The 21,555-nt window shown below is 40.3% G+C and overlaps 1 protein-coding gene across 2 annotated transcripts in view; it reads left to right on the top strand.

Annotated features, from left to right (window-relative positions):
- Window positions 1-21,291, top strand: part of nod1 (nucleotide-binding oligomerization domain containing 1) — a 61,835-nt gene extending 40,544 nt beyond the window's left edge. For both annotated transcript variants that reach the window (XM_060850081.1, XM_060850082.1), the window contains exons 6-12: window positions 5,207-5,290; window positions 8,479-8,562; window positions 10,896-10,979; window positions 13,164-13,247; window positions 14,503-14,586; window positions 15,928-16,011; window positions 19,222-21,291. In XM_060850081.1, coding sequence (XP_060706064.1) covers window positions 5,207-5,290; window positions 8,479-8,562; window positions 10,896-10,979; window positions 13,164-13,247; window positions 14,503-14,586; window positions 15,928-16,011; window positions 19,222-19,291 — 574 coding nt within the window. In that variant the 3' untranslated portion in view covers window positions 19,292-21,291. The remainder of the gene's footprint in view (window positions 1-5,206; window positions 5,291-8,478; window positions 8,563-10,895; window positions 10,980-13,163; window positions 13,248-14,502; window positions 14,587-15,927; window positions 16,012-19,221) is intronic.
- The last annotated feature ends 264 nt before the right edge of the window (window positions 21,292-21,555 follow it).

Here is a 21,555-nt window from a genome sequence, read left to right as displayed (position 1 = left end):
AGCATGATGCCAGAAATGGTTACCCCAACTCAAAGATGATTGTTGCAAACAACTTTCTTCAGAAGCATGTTTTTCGCCTGTTGCCAGTGAAATAACACCACAGAGGCCAGTAGTCCACACTAAGCCACCCTTTAGTTACACATGGAGAGTCCTTGACACTGATCCAGCTCCCTCATGTTTTGATCTGTCAGTCAGGTCTCCCTGATTGGACCAGATTAACAGCCCCAAGTAGGAAATTCCTATTCTGTGAGGTCCACCTGGCTGACCTCATTACAATCACTACTTTGGCCAAATCAAATTAATTTTCTACCCTTAATTTCTACTTGCAATCATAGTGCTTCATTAAATATATACTAATGAAACCATACAAAGGCATTTCAAGTTCTTTTCTCCATGAAATAAAGTCACATCAAAAGAATTGAGCAATATCATAGCCAGATAACATTGTATCTATAATGGAAGCTCTTTTTATATTAAGAGAATATCCTGTTTGTTATATCGCTGTGATTTGTGTTGATTGTTCCTGTTAAATTGCAAATAGCAATTATGCCTATCAGTCCATTGCAATTCATGATACTGTATCACTGCATTACGTGAAAAAAGTACCAAAGAAAACAATTTCAGTTCTTTTTTTTACAGAGAATGAGCATGTTGTCTATCAGCAAAATTAAATGTAACGGGCTTTTGTGACACACGTTTAATTATCAGTTTGGCATTGAGATTCATGTAGGCTCAGTGTAGAGAGAAAATATGGGTAAGGAGGATGGTTAGCAGGCAGTAAGAATTGTGCATCCCTAATAAAACGCAGTGACCAATCCAGGAGCAATCATTCACTCCTGTCTGATTTTCCTCCCAGACAAAGTTCAGTGCCTGGCTAATAAACATTGCAAATCAACCCCAATGTGTTTATGAAAAGGTCAGCTCACTTCAATTGTACCAAAGGGGAAATATATGCAATTATCAAAGATATTATAACAGAAGATCTAGATAGACTTGACCGAGTTATTAGGGTTTCTTGATGAAGTTGCATACACTGTGAATAAATGGGGACTGGTAGATTGACTGTACTTGGATTTCCAGAAGGTTTTTGCTAAGGTGCCCTATGAAAGGTTATTGGGGAAAATAAAGCTAATAGTGGAGGGTGTAAGATATTAGTATGGATAATAGATTTGGCTGGCACCAGGAGGTGGTGAGTAGGTATAACTGGTTTTGCTGGTTTGCAAGCTGTAACAAGTGTGCCAAAGGAATCAGTCCTGGAACCTCACCTGTTCACAGTTATGTAAACTACTTGCATGAGGGGTTCAAATGGTTTAGCTGCTAAATTTGCTAATGATGCAAGGCTGGTTTTGAAAGTAAAGTTTGAGCAGGATATAAGGAGGCTATAAAGGCATGCCAATGGTTTAAGTCAATGTGCAAAGTTGGAGGAAAATAATCTTGGAATCCCTAGTGTGGAAGCAGGCCATTTTGGCCCATTGAGTCCACAGTGACCTTCTGAAGAGCAAATTTTCCAGACCACTTCTCCCTACCATATCACCCTGCATTCCCTATTGCAATCCAGCTAGCCTGCATGTCCCTAGGCACTATGGGCAATTTAGCATGGCCAATCCACCTAACCTGCACATCTTTGAACTGGAGGAGGAAACTGGAGGAAAATCACACAAACGTGGAAAATGTGCAAACTGCGCACAAACTGAAATCGAACCTGGGTCTCTGGTACTGTGAGGTAGCAGTGCTAACCACTGAGCCACCATGCTGCCCCACCATATATTATGGGAAAACATACATTTATTCACTTTGGTTGCTAGACTAAAAGAAGTTAAATAGTGAGAGACCTCTAGGATGCTGAAGGATTTCATGAATGAGTCATAAAAGGTTATTATGCAGGTACAGCAAGTCATCAGAAAATCTATTAGAATATAGTCCTTTATTACGGAGTGAATAGAAAATAAAACTACGAAATGTATGTTTCAGTTATACAGGGCATTAGCGAGACCGCATATGGGCTACAGTGTGTAGTATTGCTCTCCTTATTAAAGAAGGAAGTAAATGCATTGGATGCAGTTCAGGGAAGGTTTACTACTGTAGTATTTGTACTGTCAGGTTACCTTCAGAGAAAAGATTGGATAGGCCTGGCTTGTATCATCTGTGGTCTAGAACAATAAGAGATGACTTAATTGAAGCACATAAGATCCTGAGGAGCCTTGACAGGTGGCCGTGGAAAGGACATTTACACTCAGGGGACAATCTAGAAATAGGGGTCATAGTTTACACATAAGCGCTGTCCATTTCGAGCAGCCGAAGCGAATGTTTTTAGAGACGGTTGTGAGTGGTTGGAACTCTCTTCCTGAAAAAACTGTGGAAGCAAAGTCTTTGAATGTGTTTAAAGTAGAAGTAGATTGATTCTTGATAAGCAAGGACTGAAACGTTATCTGAACTAGGTGGAAATGTGACGTAATTAGAGCCGTCATAATCTTATTGAGTGGCAGAGCAGGCTCTAGGGAACATGGACCTACTCCTGCTTCTATTTCATAAGTATTTATGTTCTTTGAAGGTGACAGAGCAAGTTGAACGAGGGGGTAATAGACAAACAAGATCCCAAGTTTTATAAGTAGAGGCATAGTGTGCAAAAGCAAGGGATTTGTGATGTATCTTCATAAAACTCTTCTTCAGCTTCGACTGAAAACAAAAAATACTGGAAATCACAGCTGGTCAGGCAGCATCTGTGGAGAGACAGCAAGTTAATGCCTTGAGTCCAGAAGACTCTTCATCAGAGCTGTTCACATTCAGTTGGATTATTCAACTTAATTCTGGACATTTTAGAAAGGGTATGAGGGCTTTAGAAAAGTTGAAGGGAAATTAGCACGGATAGTCCCAGTGATGAGAGGTTTCAGGTCAAGGAGGCTTGGTCGAGGTTCAGGACAGAGTCAATAGGAATAAATTACCCCACTGAAGTTAAAAATCACACAACACCAGGTTATATTCCAACAGGTTAAAGTCATAGAGATGTACAGCATGGTAACAGACTCTTCAGTCCAACTTGTCCACGCCGACCAGATATCCCAACCCAAGCTAGTTCCACCTGCCAACATCCAGCACATATCCTCCAAACTCTTCCTATTCTTATGCCCATCCAGATGCCTTTTAAATGTTGCAATTGTACCAGCCTCCATTACTTCCTCTAGCAACCCATTCCAATCACGCACCACCCTCTGCGTTAAAAAGTTGCCCCTTAGGTCCCTTTTATATCTTTCCCCTCTCACCCTAAATCTATGCCCCCTAGTTCTGGACTCCCTGACCCCAGGGAAAAGATTTTACCTATTTACCCAATCCATGCCCATCATGATTTTATAAACCTCTATAAGGTCACCTCTCAGCCTCCGATGCTCCAGGGAAAACAGCCCTAGCCTATTTAACCTCTCCCAATAGCTCAACTCCTCCAACCCTGGCAACATTCTTGTAAATATTTTCTGAACCCTTTCAAGTTTCACAACATCCTTCTGATAGCAAGGAGACCAGAATTGCACGTAATATTCCAGAAGTGGCCGTACCAATGTCCTGTACAGCCACAACATGACCTCCCAACTCATGTACTCAGTACTCTGACCAATAAAGGAAAGCATACCAAACGCCTTCTTCACTATCCTACCTACCTGCGACTCCACTTTCAAGGAGCTATGAACCTGCACTCCAAGGTCTCTTTGTTCGGCAACACTCCCTAGGACCTTACCATTAAGTGTATAAGTCCTGCTAAGGTTTGCTTTCCCAAATTGCAGCACCTCGCATTTATCTAAATTAAGCTCCATCTGCCACTCCTCAGCCCGTAAGCTCATCCTGTTGTAATCCGAGGTAACTTTCTTTGCTGTCCATTACACCTTCAATTTTGGTGTCATCTGCAAACTTACCAACTATACCTCTTAAGCTCACATCCAAATCATTTATATAAATGATGAAAAGTAGTGGACCCAGCACCAATTCTGTGGCACTCCACTGGCCACAGGCCTCCAATCTGAAAAGCAACCCTCCATCACCACCCTCTGTCCTCTACCTTTGAGCCAGTTCTATATCCAAATGGCTAGTTCTCCTTGTATTCCATGTGATCTAACCTTGCTAATAACCAGTCTCCCATGGGAAAACTTGTCAAATGCCTTACTGAAATCCATATAGATCACGTCTACCGCTCTGCCCTCATCAATCCTCTTTGTTACTTCTTCAAAAAACTTCATCAGGTGGAAGGAACAGTGCTCCAAAAACTAGTGCTTCCAAATAAACCTGTTAGACTATAAAATTTTTAACTTTGTACACCCCATTCCAACACTGGCACCTCTAAATCATGACCCCCATTGAAGAAGGCTAAGGATCAAAGAATACTGATTTAACCAGGTTAGCTGAAGTACCATCAGCAAAGTGAGAAAAAGATTTTTTAACACAGCAAGTGATTAGGATCTGAAATGCATTACCTGAGAATTTGATGCAGGTAAATCCAATTGTGGCTTTCAAAATGACTTGTTCAACAACTGAAGAGAAATAATTGCAGCTCTACATTGAAGTGGCAGGTTTTGGATGGGACAAAATGAGTTGCTCATATGGAGAGGTAGCACAAAGTCAGATAGCCTTTTTCTGTGCAGAGTCTATGAGGTGAAGCAAAATGAACTGTAAAAAGGGCCAATTTTAAACATTTTCTGATCTTATTCCATTATGTTGCTTAGTTCACAAACTTTGTGACAGAATGAATAATGATCCCGGAGCAGAAACATGTTCAAACATGGGGAGAGGCTGAATAGGTTGGGGTTGTTTTCCCCGGAGTGTCAGAGGCTGAGGAGTGACCTTACAGAGATTTATAAAATCATGGGCATGGATAGGATGAATGGTCAAAGTTTTTTTTCCCCAGGACATGGTAGTCCAAACCTAGGGGGCATAGGATTAAGGTGAAAGAGGAAAAATTTAAAAGAGATCTAAGGGGTACCTTTTTGTTTAGAGGGTGGTGTGTGCATGAAATGAGCTGCCAGAGGAAGTGGTAGAGATTGGTACAATTACAACATTGAAAAGGCAGCTGGATGGATATATGAATAGGAAGGATTAAGAGGGATATGGGCCAAATGCTGTGAAATGGGACAAGATTAATTTCAGATGTCTAGACGAGTTGGATGGAAGGGTCTGTTGCACCACTATTCAGTTATCTCTTTAAAACAAACTGTTTTTTTTCCAGCCTGTACAGAAATCAGATCACTGATGTTGGTGCCCGGTTTATTGCCCAAATTGTTGAAGAATGCCCATATCTTCGAACATTAAAGTAAGAAATAACATGCTTACACTTTACACAACTTCTTATAATATATAAAATCTAGTGGCAACGTGGAGACTACAAACATCTTATCTCAGTGACAAAGAATGCTTGTAATGTTAGAAAGGTGATTGATAAATGCTATTGCAGTTCCTAGTTATCACCAAAGCCTATTAAAAAAGAAAATTGTAGGATCTCTTAAAATGCCTCACTGCTAAAGAGGTACATTTTGAAGTGTAGGGATTCATGAAGGTCCAACCTTCTCAATCTCACCCCTCGCCTGAGGCACGGTGATCCTCGGGTTAAACCAGTCAACTTTCTCTGGGGCTACAGCAACTTTACTTTAGTCTCTATAGCAATATATGGAGATATGGTAACAATTATATCATATCAATTATTTATTTTGTTCATGTTACTTAGGAGATAGGCACCTGTCAGACCACCAGGGGACTCTCTTTGTGCATAGTACAAAGGAATTAACTTTTGATGAGAAGCAGGAAGTTGGGGTCAATTGGTTACCTTAAACACAGCATCTATGACAGCCCAGCACACACACTGTAATGCACTGAATTATCAGGCTGGATAATAGGGTCTTTGGAGTGGGACTCAAAATTACAAATTTCTTACCACTTAGGTTAAATACTGAAAAAAAGATGTAATGAGGCTGCAGAATAAGAATCTGTAGATTTGATCCTTTAATTATCTAGACAGGACACCCTTGAATTTATTCAATGACACTGTTCGCAAGATAAAGAAGGGAAAAAATTGTTCAAATCTATTTGAATCCAACAGTTTTTGTGTGACAGGTAACTGAATCAGTTTAGCAAGACCATGAAATTCTCCAATAGCAGACTATGTTTGTCCAGTGAGTAATTTGATCTCTGTCTCTAGCCCCAGCAAGGGCACCCACAGGGGTCTTGGTGAAAGAGGAGATTGTTAGTTGGCATTAACACTCTTAATTTTTTTTATCCTTCTCATTGGATTCTCTGCCTGAAGGCAAGTTGTACCCACAGTGCTGTGGTCTCCACCAAAACTCAGACAAAGAGGCAAGTCCTGAATTCATAGCAACTGGAATAAAGATCGAACCCTGTGCTGTTAAAGTTAGTCTGATCCACACAGCCAATTGGACCTCCATACAGTCAGATTTGCTGTAGTAACTTTAACATGCATGTTGGAGCCTGGAGCAATGAGTTGCGATGGTAAAGGCTCCAATTTCTTTCCATCCTGGAATTTTTCCCACTCATACCAAATGTTATCGGTGTGTATTGGAGTGACTTATAAACTGATTGGTTATTAAGTCCTGGAGTGAGAATTGAGCCCAGATCTTCCAGATCAAAGGCAGAGACTCAATCCACTGTGCCACAGGATGGCATGGCCCCCGAGGTTAAGTAAAGGAAAATTAGCCAGAGTTGCCAATTGCTTTGCTAATCAGGACTTTGGCATTTGAGTGTTCAAGGAGAACATTGTCAAGCAGAGTTATGATGCTAAGATTCTTTTAATCTTTATTTCACCAATCAATACTCACAATGATGAGGTGAAATATTTGATCATGACAAATATCTAGTAGATGAAACCCATGAAGAAAGTAATGCAATCTGAGTCTGTTGTAGAATATTTGAAAGAGATAAATTGCTATCAGTCAATAACTGCAAGATGATTGCCTAAAATTATATGAGTTCTACAGCATTAGAAGCCAAATTGGGTTATCTTTGTCCATTTTTTTGTGCAGCAGATCTTCAAAAAGATGGGTGACACCTGACAAAGAGTGATAATAATGGAATAAAATTGTTGGAGCCTTCTTCCAGTCTCTTGCTAGATTTTTGGCAGGAGTTCAGTAGAAACCCTGAATGAATGGCATAAAGAATTATAACATTTTTCCAGAGTCTCTGCTGAGGTTATGATTGAAGGCTGAGGGTCCAATTATAATTGGGATGGCACGGTAGCTCACTGGTTAGCACTGCTGCCTCACAGTGCCAGGGACCTGGGTTCGATTCCAGCCTCGAGCGACTGTGTGGAGTTTGCACATTCTCTCCATGTTTGTGTGGGTTTCCTCCGAGTGCTCTGGTTTCCTCCCACAATCCAAAGATGTGCAGGTTAGGTGAATTGGCCATGCTAAATTGCCCATACTGTTCAGGGATGTGTAGGTTAGGTGTATTCGTTAGAGGTAAATGTAGAGAAATGGGTCTGGATGGGTTACTCTTTGGAGCATCAGTGTGGACTTGTAGGGCTAATTAGCCTGTTTCCACACAGTAGGGATTCTATGAATTCCTGCTTTGTGAAACAGCTAGACAATAAGTTAGAATGAAGAATGAAAACCTTTTCTCACTCCAGCAATAGTGAGTCCTGTAGACCAGGTATCAAGATAGCTTTTTATTCTGTTTTTTGGCACTTTCAAAGGTCTGTAAGTAGGTAAATTATTGTGAGAGAACTGAGGAGAGGAGCAATTTTGCTGAGGTAACCTGCATATTGGCCTGTAGTGGCTGCAGCACTCAGGCAGGCAGAGAGGGCCTTGAGATCCAACTGGAGTGCTACCCTTTTGATCTGTTGCTGAAAGGCCACTACCAGGTAAGCAAACCAGACATTGCTGCCTTTGGAGATCTGGAGGCTGACTGGAAAATCTCTCCATTAGTTAGCCTTAGCTGCCTGTTAACAAGTTGTTTCAACTGTCTGCAGCATGTTAGTGCCATCCCCCTCACCCCAACGGGCCTTCCTGCCTCTGCAAGAATGGTACAAGAAACTGGGGACTCAGGACGAGGTGCTGGACATCGTAAAACACACAAAGGTGGATAAATCCCCTGGGACCTGATCAGGTGAACTTTGTGGAAAGCTAGGGAAATGATTGGACGAAAGAGTCTATTTCCATGCTGTATAGTCTATGGCAGCACAACCTTTAGCATCCAGTCACCTCCAATATTGACCTGAATATATTTGCATTTGCCCCATAGTAAAGACTGTCCAATTCAGATTGTTATTACAGTTGATCCAGCATTAATTGCTATTTGCAGAAGTGAACTCTCAATTTCTTCTACTATCAAGGGAAGCCCTCTTCTTGGTCACTGTTATTGGAACACTTCTTGTGAGCACTGAAGAATCCATGAAAGAAATAAATGGAAATTTTAAGTTTGATGTTTGACCTGTAGATTAAAGCATATTCTAAAGTATGAAACATTAAAAAAAAAGTTGATCTGTTTTTGCAGAATTGGACTCAACAAACTTACAAGTGAAGGAGGGAAATTATTAGCACAAGCAATTCAGAAAAGTAAGGCCATCAAAGATGTCGGGTGAGTATTCAGTATGATGTTAAAACTCTTGGTGTTTGTAATTTAACAAGATAGTAAGGGAAATTACTCAGACTATGTTAGTTTAACCATCCAGAATGATTCTAGATACTTCTTAAATGATTCTTGGTTTTTCTCTCCATTTTTCATTCCTTGTGCATTGAAAAAAAAATTGATTTAACTGCTCCATTGAGTCCTTCTAATATTTTGCATTTTGAACAAGTTGATGTGACACCAGTTTTCTGTTTTATATCTTCCTCCTGCCATCCTTTTACAGTTATAAATTTCTGCATTGTTCTTTATTATTCTATGAAGGTCTGTGCTTGTGGAGCATAGCATCTTCAACTTTGCACCCCAAAAGCAACACCGCTTCTCAACATTTGCTTCTGATCAGTAACTTTCACAACAACTTCCTTCAAGATGTAAAATTTGGCTTTGAAAGGACATCCATTTAAAGTTTCATTTCACCACTCGTGATGTGTTTTCTTCAGTAGAAAGCCTCCTAAATAAACCAGCTCTGGAATTTCCTTTGTATATAAATATATGCAAAAAAGAAACACAATATGCTTTTTTTAAAATGATTTAGAGGTGCTGGTGTTGGACTGGAGTGTCCAACATTAAAAATCACACAACACCAGGTTATAGTCCAACAGATTTATTGAAAGCACTAGCTTTCAGAGTGCTGCTCCTTCATCAGGTGGTTGTGGAGTATATGTGTGATTTTTAACTTGTTTTATTATGCAAGTATAATATAATATACTGTGAGACTGACCATTTTGAAAGAGAAATGTGTAAGTATTCTCTCCCCTTTTTGGCATGTTATAAATAAAGTACGGCAAACCATCTTGCAAGCCAGGCTGCACATTGCTTATCTGAACTAATCAAAAGTTGCAGGATTTAAAACCTCTCCAGTTAATTCCCATTTAACCAGTTGTGCTCTAAAGCAACTTTGATGCACCTGACCATGTTCCTTGCTACACAGTTAACACTTCAGTATATTGGTTAGATATTCTCCATCCAAATGTGGCCAGGATAGCAATTGGAAACAGAAGTATTTCAGAATTTTAATATCATGGAAGAAAGCCATTTGGTCCATTATGCTTATTCTAGCACTTTGACAGAGCTATCCAATTAGTTCTTTTGTCTGCTCTTTTCCCATAGCTTTTTTCTCCCCTTTCAAATATGTATCCAACTGCCTATCAAAACATATTATTTTAATTGCTTCTACCTCTCTTTCAGGGAGTACATTCTAGATCAAATGAATTTTCTGTGTAACAGCACGTTTCTGTTATTTATCTCTGGCTAATTATCTTGAATCCGTGTCTCTGGCGACTGAACCTCCTTTCAGCCGAAACCATTTCTCCCTTTATTTGTTCTATCAAAGCTTGCCATCATTTTGAAAATCTCCTATTACACCTCTCGGTTTTGTCAGCTCTAAAGAAAATAAACTCAGCTCCTTGAGTGTCACCATGTAACTGAAGTCCCTCATCAGTGGTACAATTTCATTAAATGTTCTCTGCACTTTTTTAAATGCTTTGAGACTTCTCCTTAGTATTCTGCTTAGACTTCACACAGTATACAAACTGAGGACTAACCAGTGCAGTCCAGTTGCGTTTTATCAAAGGTACAGTTGGAAAGGTGGAAAAATGTAAATAAAGCACTATTCTCAACATGGTCCCTGGTCTATTAAACATAGTCTTCTTGAAGAGCAGACACAATACTTCTAATCTGTTGAATCTTCAAAAGGTTTGCACTCATGGTGGGCTTCCGATTTCAGCAATGTCAGTGGAGGAAGACATTAAGCAGAGGTCAAAGGCTTGTACTCGGGGTGAGAGAGAGATTTAGAAGAGTCACCAATACGATCCCTGTGAATTCCATGGAGACAAGGCATTAAGTAGCATTGACATTGGTTTTGGAACAGCACTTACCAACCATCAAAGAATAGTTCATGGCAGAAAGACACCATTAAGTGAGGAAAGAATTGGTGTTGATCCTTTTTTAAAAAAGAGTTGTGCTTTGCAGCATCACGGTTGTCAATTCCCGGTGTGAAACAGTGACTCTGATACCTGGCAGTTATTCAGATGTGGCTTGTGTTCATTATTCTGAATTTAATTATAGTGTGATATTGCTCTACAGCATGTATCCATCATAGAAAAGTATTCGGCCTAGCATTTGGAAACTTGTTTCTCTATGATAATAATGCTGTTACTTCAATGTAAGAAATCAATTAATACTAAAAAGGTAACTTTATTCTCACACATTGTATGTATGCATATATATCTGCTTTGTTTGAACCTGTAGACATTGTCATTGAGAAATTTTAAATGTAATTTCAGGATGTGGGGAAATCAGATTGGAGATGTGGGTGCAGCTGCTTTTGCTGAAGCGATAAGAAACCATCCTTCATTAAAAGAGCTCAGGTAGTCACATTTCTTCAGCCTTTTAATGATAGAAAACAATTAAATAGCTGATCGACAAAACTAGGTCGTCCTCAAGAACTCATAAACTCAAAGACATATACAGTACAGAAGAAAGCCATTCGGTCTGCTATGTCTATAAAAGTCAGCCAAGATCTGGCTAAGATAAAAGGTAGGGAGGAGGGGTGTTGGGAATGCGATAGGTGGAAGGAGGTTAAGGTGAGGGTCCTTGTAGAGGGAGGAAGAGAGCCTCACCTTAACCTCCTTCCACCTATTGCATTCCCAATGCCCCTCCCCCAAGTCCCTCCTCTCTACCTTTTATCTTAGCCTGCTTGGCACACCTTCCTCATTCCTGAAGAAGGGCTTATGCCCGAAACATCGATTCTCCTGTTCCTTGGATGCTGCCTGACCTGCTGCACTTTTCCAGCAACACATTTTTCAGCTCTGATCTCCAGCATCTGCAGTCCTCACTTTCTCCTAACCAAGATCTGGCTACGCTAATCCCATTCTCCAGCTCTTGGCCCATATCCTTGGAGGCTATGGCTATGCAAGGGAATATCTAACCACTACATAAATATGATGAGAACTTCTGTCCTAACCATCCTTTCAGGTAGCTAGTTACTGTAGCTAGTAACCATTCATTAGGTGGAATAAACACTCTTCACCTTAACTCTATGCCCCCTGAATTTTATCCTCTCTAATGAAAAACCTGCTTTCCTGTCCATTTTATCTGTGCACCTCATAATCTCCTAATAGAACCCTGCCTCAACCTTCACTGTAAGATAATCCCAGACCTATCCAATCTTTATCCATAGTTCAGACCCTGTAACCTAGACAGAATCCTAGTAAATCTCTTCTGCACTCTCTCCAAGGCAATCTCATCATTCCTATAAAAGTGATGACCAGAACTGTGGGCCATAATCCAGTTGTAGCCAAACCAGTTTTATACAGTTCCGGCATAACCTCCCTGCTCTTGTATTTCGTATGCCTTCTTATCCGTCTATGACCTTGCTCTAATGATGGTAGGTTAGATTCCCTACAGTGTAGAAACAGGCCCGACAAGTCCATACCAACCCTCCGAAGGGTAACCCACCCAGATTCATTTCCCTACATTTACCCCTGACTAATGCTGTGGCCAATTCACCTGACCTGCACATTTTTGGAACATGGAAGAAAACTGGAACACCCAAAGGAAACCCACACAGACTTTGGGAGAATGTGCAAACTCCACACAGACAGTCACCCGCAGTGGGAATCGAACCCAGGTCCCTAGCACTGTGAGGCAGCAGTGCTAACCACTGAGCCACCATACCACCCAGTCAATACTTCAGCAGCTATTGAGTGACCATTCTTTTCAATGTTTTTGGCATGAGAGTTTACAAGAGCTCTACTTGCCAATAAATTAACAATCATGGATGTCATGTGTGAAGTGGTAAGGAACAGCATCAAAATAAAATGCGAACCATAAAAATAAAATACGAACACCAGCACAAATATTTGCAAATGGGAAAGATATGAAGAATATCAAGACAGATTCTAAGAGTTTTAGAAAAAGGGGAATATGAAATGCAAAACTATGGAAGCTGAATATTTCTGAAATAACAATAGAAACTGCTGGAAATGCTCAGCATATCTGACAGCATCTGTGAAGAGAAACATCCCAAGGTTCTTGACAGGAATTTGGTACGAGGCAGTACGACATTGTATGCCACGTAAGGAGAAATCAGGTGGCCAAAAGCTTGGTCAAAAAGGGTATTTTTGAAGCACCATCACATTGTGGAAAAACAAGATGGAGAGGCAGAGAGTTATAGGGAGGGAATTCCTTCAATACTACCTTATTTCAGGAACTTTGTTGCTTGTCAAAGGCTATGTCATGTAAATGCAAGTCCCTTTTTACAAAGAGGAATCAGACAATGGAAGAATTTGAACATGATGATGTGAACTTTAAACTTGGGGCAAGTTATTCCAATAGATGGGCTTAATGAACATCTTTAAGGAGGAGAAGCTGAGGTAGATTTAGTAAGGAAATTCCACCTAGTACCTAGTCAGCTTGGAAATCATGGAATCAAATTGAAAATATGAAGGACTAGGGCCATTTTTTACGAGTATATATATAAAAATTGTATTCTTCAAACTATCATTGTTTTCTTTCTGCCGGTATTAACAATATTTCTGTTCTTTATCCAGCCTGGCAGCCAATAGAATTTCGGCAGAGGGTGGGAAAAGTTTGGCAGCAGCTCTGCAAGACAATAGATGCTTGGAGATATTTTGGTAATCCTATCTCAATTTCAAAATATTCAACCTTCTTTGGTGAACAGCAGGGTTTTGTCAAAGCTTCATTGTGGTTTATCCAAATTTTTGGATTGCTCTTCTTAGCTCTTCAAGAGAAAGACAGAATTTGTGTTTATATAGGACCTTTTTGTCATTCCAGCATGTCCAAAAATGCTCTCATCATTCCTATAAAAGTGATGACCAGAACTGTGGGCCATAATCCAGTTGTAGCCAAACCAGTTATATACAGTTCCAGCATAACCTCCCTGCTCTTGTATTCCGTATACTTTCTTATCCATCTATGACCTTGCTCTAATGATGGTAGGTTAGATTCCCTACAGTGTGGAAACAGGCCCGACAAGTCCATACCAACCCTCCGAAGAGTAGCCCACCCAGATTCATTGCTTCAAAGTATTCTTTGAAGCAATGATCTCTCTAGACAGCTTGGCCGTGCAGTATTCCTGCACAGGCCTAGCATAGATTGGCCCTTTCACATTATTACATGTAAACAATCATAGAAAAATATTAAAAATTCCACATGTTTAAATAAATAGGCAGTGCACAATAAAGAAAAAGTGTGACTATTGCTTTGCGGTGTTGTACTGTACAATGCATATTTATGAATAGCAAGCTTCAGACTGGCATTGTGTCAGTTTTGGCCCATAAGTAGTACTCACACCAGTGAACCAGAAGTTGTGGGTTCAAGCTCCGTGACAGATTTGATGGTGAGATAATCCATTTTAGTGATGTTGTTTAGCTACGACTTTGGGGAAAACCCCTCTCCATTTCTTCAACACAGTGCCATGGGCATGCATCTGAGAAAGCAGAAGTGACTTTATTTAGCATCCCATCTGAAACACAGCATGTCCTTTGGATCCAGCACTGAAGTGCCAACCCAGAAAACATTCTCTTGTGTAGTGTTGGACCATAGTTGACGTAACACCAATAGGTCATGGGTCGAAAATTGCAAAATGTACAACTAATACTGGTAAGAAAATGATGCACAATTAATGAGATGCTGATAAAATATGAAGAAAAGGCAGTACTTCTGTGTTTAATTAAGTTGGAGAAAACAGACCATATTTATAAGCTTTTATTAAGGATCAGTTCTGACCGAACAATTGTGTATTTCCCAGCTTTTCTTTAAGTCAAAACTTGCCACTGTTTTGCAGCTAGCTTGACTTAACTGTGTCTGAGTAACACTCCATTTCAGGAGCCTTCTCACCTCCATTAACAGTTTTTTAATGTAAATTAGGTTGACAGAAAACCAATTGAATGATGAAGCAGCCGCATTATTCGCAGAAGCACTCAGGGTCAACAAAAGCTTGCTTCATTTATGGTAAGTGTCTCTATGCAATATGTGCACTCTTTTTTTTCCTTTTAGTCAGTGTTAGGTTTTGTACCTGTGCCATTCCCACCAGCGCCAGACTGAGACAAACAGCCTCTTTTTTTCTATCACCTGCAATATTTTTATGACTAATAAGTAAAAATAGAAAATGGGAAGAATTGCACACCATTGTTTTGCGATGTTGTTACAATTTCTCCCCAGGATTTCTCACAACAGTGAGAATTAATGAGTAAACATGTGGGAGAAAGATTGTTCATTCTTGGAGATTCCAGACCTTCAGAGTCCAGGCACTATATTGCTGGCATACTGCACTATAATGTCACAGTTGCCTATTGTGAGTGAATGAGGTGGGACTTGGAACAAGAGGGTAGAGCTGGAGTAACACAGGATTCTCCAAGAGATGCAGGACAGGAGGAGATTAAAGAAATAGGCAAGAGTGAGGCCATGAATTTGAGCACGTGTGAGAATTTTAAAATCAAAATGTCGTCAGATCTGGAGTGAATGTTGGGCAATGAGTGCAGGAGAGAAGCAGGAGATGAACTCAAGTATATGAAGAGTGGACTGTGAGAGACCAGCTGGCAGAACATTGGAATAGTTGAATTTAAAAGTAACAAAAGCATGGAAGACAATCTGAGCAGTAGGTTGAGAGAAACAGAGGTAGCGACAGGTAATATTGTAGCCTGTGGAAGAATTGGTGATGCAGGAATCATGGAATAGAATCCCTACAGTGCAGAAAGAGGCCATTAGGCCCATCAAGTCTGCACCAAACCTCCAAAGAGTATCCCAACTGGACCCAACTTTGGACCCTAGCCCCATAACCCCACATTTACCATGGCTAATCCACAATCCAGACTCTACGGCCAATTCGACGTTTCGGGCATAACCTTTTATCTTAGCCTGCTTGGCACACTCTCCTCATTCCTGATGAAGGGCTTATGCCCGAAACGTCGAATTTCCTATTCCTTGGATGCTGCCTAACCTGCTGTGCTTTAACCAGCAACACATTTTCAACTGTGATCTCCAGCATCTGCAGACCTCATTTTTTACTCTATGGCCAATTCACCTAATCTACACATATTTGGACAGTGGGAGGAAACCCATGCAGACACGGGGAGAATGTGCAAACTCCACACAGACAATCACCAAAGGCTGGAATTAAATCAGGATCTCTGGCACTGTGAGGCAGCAGTGCTAACCACTGAGCCACTGTGCCACCCAGATAGAAAGACAATTCATTAACCAGTGTAATTGCTATCACTAGCCTTTGCAATTGGCAAGATCAGAATTGAAATGCGTACTATGTTTTAATGATTAAATCATATTTATTTACAGGTTAATAAACAACAGAATTACAGAGGTGGGAGCAAATTGTTTCTTCAAGATACTCAAAGAAAATGCAACAATAGAAGAGATTTGGTAAGAAACATCTCATAGCCTAGGAATATTATCAAATCCTGAAGCACAAAGGAGGATGTTCCGCACATTTGGCTGGGTCCTTTGAAAGAGTGATCCAGTTATCCTCCTCCTTTTGCTTTTACTCCAAAGCCCTATATTTCTTTCCCCTTTCAAGCATGTATCCAATTCCTGGATTATACATACTGACAATGTCACATTATGACTTCGTTTCCATGGTGACTCCTCTCGCTGTGCACCATTTCACGTTGGAGAGATTTGAAAAAGATTCAGCTTTTAAGTAAAACTGATTGAACAAAAAAATTACACAATATTTCTGGGATATTGACAGGCTGTCAGGGTCCCTGAAAGTAATTTTTGTTGTATAAGGCATTTAGTACCTGAAGGGTTAACTGAGATCACAAGATAAGCTCTGCCTGTCAGGATATAAAGGTCTGCTTTTGGGAGGAGCTAACCAATTGTGTGTTCTGGTTCAGTAACAGTAATATATACTCACTCTCAAATCTACCTTGATGTTTCTCAAGATATCATCATGTAACTTAGATGTAATGTAACTAGCTATTGAGTACTGTGTAACAAATCTGCTCTATTTAACAAGACCAAACCTATTTTCTGCCAAAGTCCTTATAATGACTTTCTTCTCCACATGTTAACAGTAATTTAGCAAATACCATTAGGAAGCATTGGTGGCAGTGAATCCACTCAGACATTTCAAATGGTTCATGTAGACATCACCATAACATATACCATACTACAGAAGTGTGGGTTTCCTAAAATATACAGTTTCACCTTCAGAAACATAGGAGTTAGGATCAAGTGAGATGTTAAGACTTTTGAAATATTGAAATTCCCCCCGATAACCCTCTTCTTGGATTTAAAAGGGGAAGTATAAGGGTTTGCCAGCTAGCCCATTTTGTTGGAGGTGTGTTGCCATTTTAACTTGCTAATAAGGCTAGAAGCCTCACTTTCACAGGCTACATTGTGGCTGGCTGGGTTTCCCCGGCATCTCGAAACTCAACAGCTCAAGGGACGCAGGGAGAGTTGTGAGGAAAGGTAAAGTGCCCGTCCAGCACAGCTTGTAGGCCAGGAGGAATGGCAATGCTCCTTCCCAGCCTACTGTCTTCACTGCTACTTGCTCACCACAACCTCTCATCATTGGATCCTCTCCATCATAAACCACCTCCCAGCATCAAGATTTGGATCCCCCCGTCCTCCACCAATGTAACTGTGTAGCCGTTGCTGCTCCTACGGCTTCCCTTTTTTGCCCAACAAGGAGCCCAGCCAATCAGGCTAAATTCTCAGCAGGAACTGTTGGAGAGTTACAGCTACATTGTGGTGTATCAAGCTCATGGGGGAAATTCAGAATTCTGGAGTTTCCCACCCATGACAATTTCCCCCAACCCTCATTGCCATCCCAGCTCACAGATCCAGTCCCTCCTGAGACCTCTGTGTAAAAATGCTTTAATTTGCTGCAATCACAAGATGGCTAAAGCTACTTGCTGCTCTGACAACATATTATTGCGAGTGATTAGCTTTAGGATTGAGCATCAGTTTTCAAAATTGTACTGCTACTCTACATTTTGTTCTACAAGGTTACCATACATGGAGGCAGGTGGCTTAGCTGATGTCTTCTATTAACACTTTGCACTTGGCTTTACTAAGGAAGGTGCAACACTGACTTTGGAGAATGAGGAGTCATTCAGTCATTGAGCATGGTTCATAGTTGATAAGGAAGAGGTTTTGGATAGGTTGTCTAAACTTAACAAGGCACTGGGATCGATTGAGATGCGTCCAAGGATATTGAGGGAAGTGAGTGTAGAAATTGCAGGGACACTGGCAATAATTTTTCCCTTATCCTTTGATTACAAGGGTGGTGCCATGAATGAATATATGCCAATCAGTTTAAGTTCCATGGTGGGGAAATGTCTAGAAACAATGATGTGGGGAAAAAAATAACTTCCACATGGATAAATGTGAGCCACATGGACAAATAATTAAGGAAAACGGACATGGCTCTCCATAAGGGAAAATTACATTTCAGTAACTTGCTGGGGTTTTTGGAAGAGATGGCTGAGAAGGTTGATCAGAGCAATGCTGTTGATTTGAAGTACATAAATGTCAAAAAAGCCATACAATACACTTGTGAACAAAGTTATATCTCATGGGACTAAAAGGATAGTAGCAACATGAGAAACAGGAAAGAGAGAGTAGCAGTCAATGGATTTGCTTTGGGCTGTAGTAAAGTCTGTAGTGGAATTTCCCAGAGATCCATGTTGAAACTTTTGCTCCTCCTGATCATTTATTAATGACCTACACCTTGAGAAAAGTCCCAGCTCCGAGGACCCAACCTTTTAAAAAGGGCTGTCCACACTCTTCATTTTTGTTCTGTTTGAGAAACTGGATAGGACATCAGGCCTGGCAGCCCAGGAACAGGGTGCTATTGCCAAGTCAGGTTTGAAGAAAACCTTACTTAGGGCTTCACAATCCAAAAATTAAAATTAAAATATAAAACATTACACCATTCCTTTCCCCTTTTCACTTTTCCTCACCCCACACCACCTCAGGCCCCTAAGGTTGTCTACCATTTTCATTGGCTCCTTAAATCCACTGTAGAAGTCTAGGCCCCTCTCTCTCTCTCTCCTTACATTCTTCTTATAGTTCCTCATTCCTCTTATGCCAAGTTAGTGTTTATTACCCCACCTTTTTCCCCTTCATTTATCACTTTTATGCAGAGGGGTGCATGTATGGAATGAATAGCCAGAGGAAGTGGTGGCTGCTGGTACAATTACAACACTTAAAAGGCATCTGGATGGTTATATGAATAGAGAGAGGTTAGAGGGATATGGGCCAATTGCTGGCAAATGGGATTAGATTAATTTAGGACATTAGGTGGGCATGGACGAGTTGGACCGAAGGGTCTCCTTTCGTGCTATACGTTTATGAGCAGGGATCTGAAAATACAATTTGAGTGAAGGATGTTGGTCATTTAAATTGGCAGTTTCTTCCACAAACCATACATACCTGAAACATAGCCCACACCCTCATCCCACCCATGTGAACATGGGAAATGTCAGGTGCAGGGGTCAGACTTCCGTCTTCTGATCTCTTCTGCCACTTTTGCCTTTCTCTGTAACAGTGCACATCTGGGCCTATGACTTAGTTTTGTGGATTGCTTTGACAGGTGTTAACTTATTCAAATTCTTTCCTAATCAGCCTGAATGGTAATAATATCTCTGCTGAAGGAGCTAAGAGGCTCGCTGAAGAACCAAGGATTTTGCTGTGAGTGACATTTCCCTTGTGGTTAATCGTAAACCATGAAGCTGTAGAAGGTTCAACAGTCGTAACACTACCTATAAAACACAGAAGAGAAAACCTGCCAATTGTCTTCTATGAGGGTTGCAGTGATTGGAACAATCTGAGAAACTGAAATTAAGCTGGAAACCAGCTTACAAACCATTGCATTTTCTACTGCTGTTCAAGAAATATTGAAAGTGTCTTTGTGACTCATCACATAGGAGCAACCTGACACTAACATGAAAGTTTTTATGTGAAGATTTGAATGTATGCATGATATCTATCATTGCTGTTCTTTTACCACGCATTAAAGCAATTTATAATGAAGCTGGGTCAAGCTGGAATTTCCATCAGTCAAACAGTGGCCGGCAGCTAAATGTTTATATTTATTTATGGTTATTTTTGCTATGACTTACTGGTGGATAATAAAATAAACTTGTTGGGCTGCCTTAAGTTTGTAACAAATAAAAAGTTAAGTTGATACAGAATAACTTAACAAAATATGTGACAGTGATTTGCCAATTAATTTCTCAGGTCAATGCTTAAAAACATTAGCGTTAACCTGTCTGATTTTAACTTTATACCAAGGTTAACAGTTGACTGTCAAACATCATTAGCTGGTGCATGACAATGCCTCTACCAGAATTAATTTGCTAACCAATCAATACTCTTTTCTCACATAGTATAAGTGTTGGTTTTCCTCTTAAATTGGTATTCTTGAACATTGACTTGTTGAGTGCAATTTGAAAAACTTTGACAAAATGTATTTTTTTCCAGACTTGGAAGTTCTACACCCAAATGACTGCCCTTCCTCTATTAAATATTTAATTCCGTATGCCATTTTTAATGAAGCCCTTGTCACATTAATGTAATTACAGAAATATTATGGTGCAGATTTAAAGTATTTGACCAATATATTAAATTGTTTAGCCTTATTAGCTCAAGCATGTTAGAACCTGTTACAAACAACATCTCATTGACTGGATGTTTTCTGTAATCAGTCCATTATCACCATCAAACCATTCTCCTTTCCCATCTGGTCACTAGATCACTGGATTACTTTTGCAAATACAGGTAATTCTCAGATAACGCGTGTTCTGGCAGCGTGATTTGTTAGAATGTCGCTGAGGGAATAACAAACAGTATTTTCAAGAACACACACCTCAGTTCACATTAGCGCGATTCCAGCGATGATCGTTTTGCATGCTTTGTTCTGTGCGTGTTGATGTCAGGGTTGGCCTCTGTGCCATTCTGCGCATGCGCCAATGTCAGTTACTAACAGCAGTGTTCTGTGAGAGGTACTGTACAGGGAGCAGCTTTCTGAGAGTGATACATTGAGCAGCTTTCTGTGAAAGGTGTACTGCCCCTAGATTATCCTTTTTTTCTGAAAAAATGGAGGGGTGTAGTGACAAGAATGTTAGCAAGAAGCATCCTGGTGATAAAATTGTAGGTGGCGAACACAGAAGAAAGACTATAACACTGGAAGAGAAGCTAAGTGTTATAAAGTGTTCTGAGAAGAGAAGATGTGATATAACTTGCTTAACGGGAATGAGGGCATCTACATTACGCACTATTATGACTCTCTGTCCCTGCATTAACAATTTTTTTTAAAAATGTATTGTGTTAAATGTACTTTTGTTTTGTTGATAAATATGATTTATACCTTCATTCAGGCTGTGCTATACTTTGTGTTAGACTTTTGGATGATGTTTGAGAGATTATGAGTGATTTCTTTTGCTGGTCTGCACTTTTACCTATATGAAGCAATTTTCCATTAAGCAAGGTTTCGCTGGAACACAATTACAGCATATAGGAGAACTACCTGTATGGACATTCTCTGGGTTGTAATTCTTGCAAGTACTCCAAGATTGTGCCTGTTTGTGAACTGCCCAGAAAGCATTCTAGCATCTAGCTTCCAAAGGAGAGCAGGATTTGCAACCCTAGGACCTTGACTGATGAGAGGGTGGGGAAGAGACCAATGGAAGGAAATTAAACACATGTAAACAATTAAAAATAATTTAAAATCATATTATGTTGTTTCATGCTATAATTCTGTGGCTTTGACTCCTGTGACTAATCCAAAACTACTTGAAAGAAGCTAGAATACCTATTTAGTCTTCATGAACTGAGGCATTAGCCCTCTGAGAGATTAGGGTAAAGGAAATGTCAGTTGAATGCATTCCAACCCTGTCCCTGTCAGTAGGCTTGTCTGGTTTAGGCAAGGGCCCTACCAGCAAGTACAAGGTACAAGAA

This window comes from Hemiscyllium ocellatum, chromosome 34, assembly GCF_020745735.1.
Source record: "Hemiscyllium ocellatum isolate sHemOce1 chromosome 34, sHemOce1.pat.X.cur, whole genome shotgun sequence".
NCBI lineage: Eukaryota > Metazoa > Chordata > Chondrichthyes > Orectolobiformes > Hemiscylliidae > Hemiscyllium > Hemiscyllium ocellatum.
The sequence above is the reverse complement of the archived record's forward strand: the minus strand, read 5'-3'. Positions and strand labels throughout refer to the sequence as shown.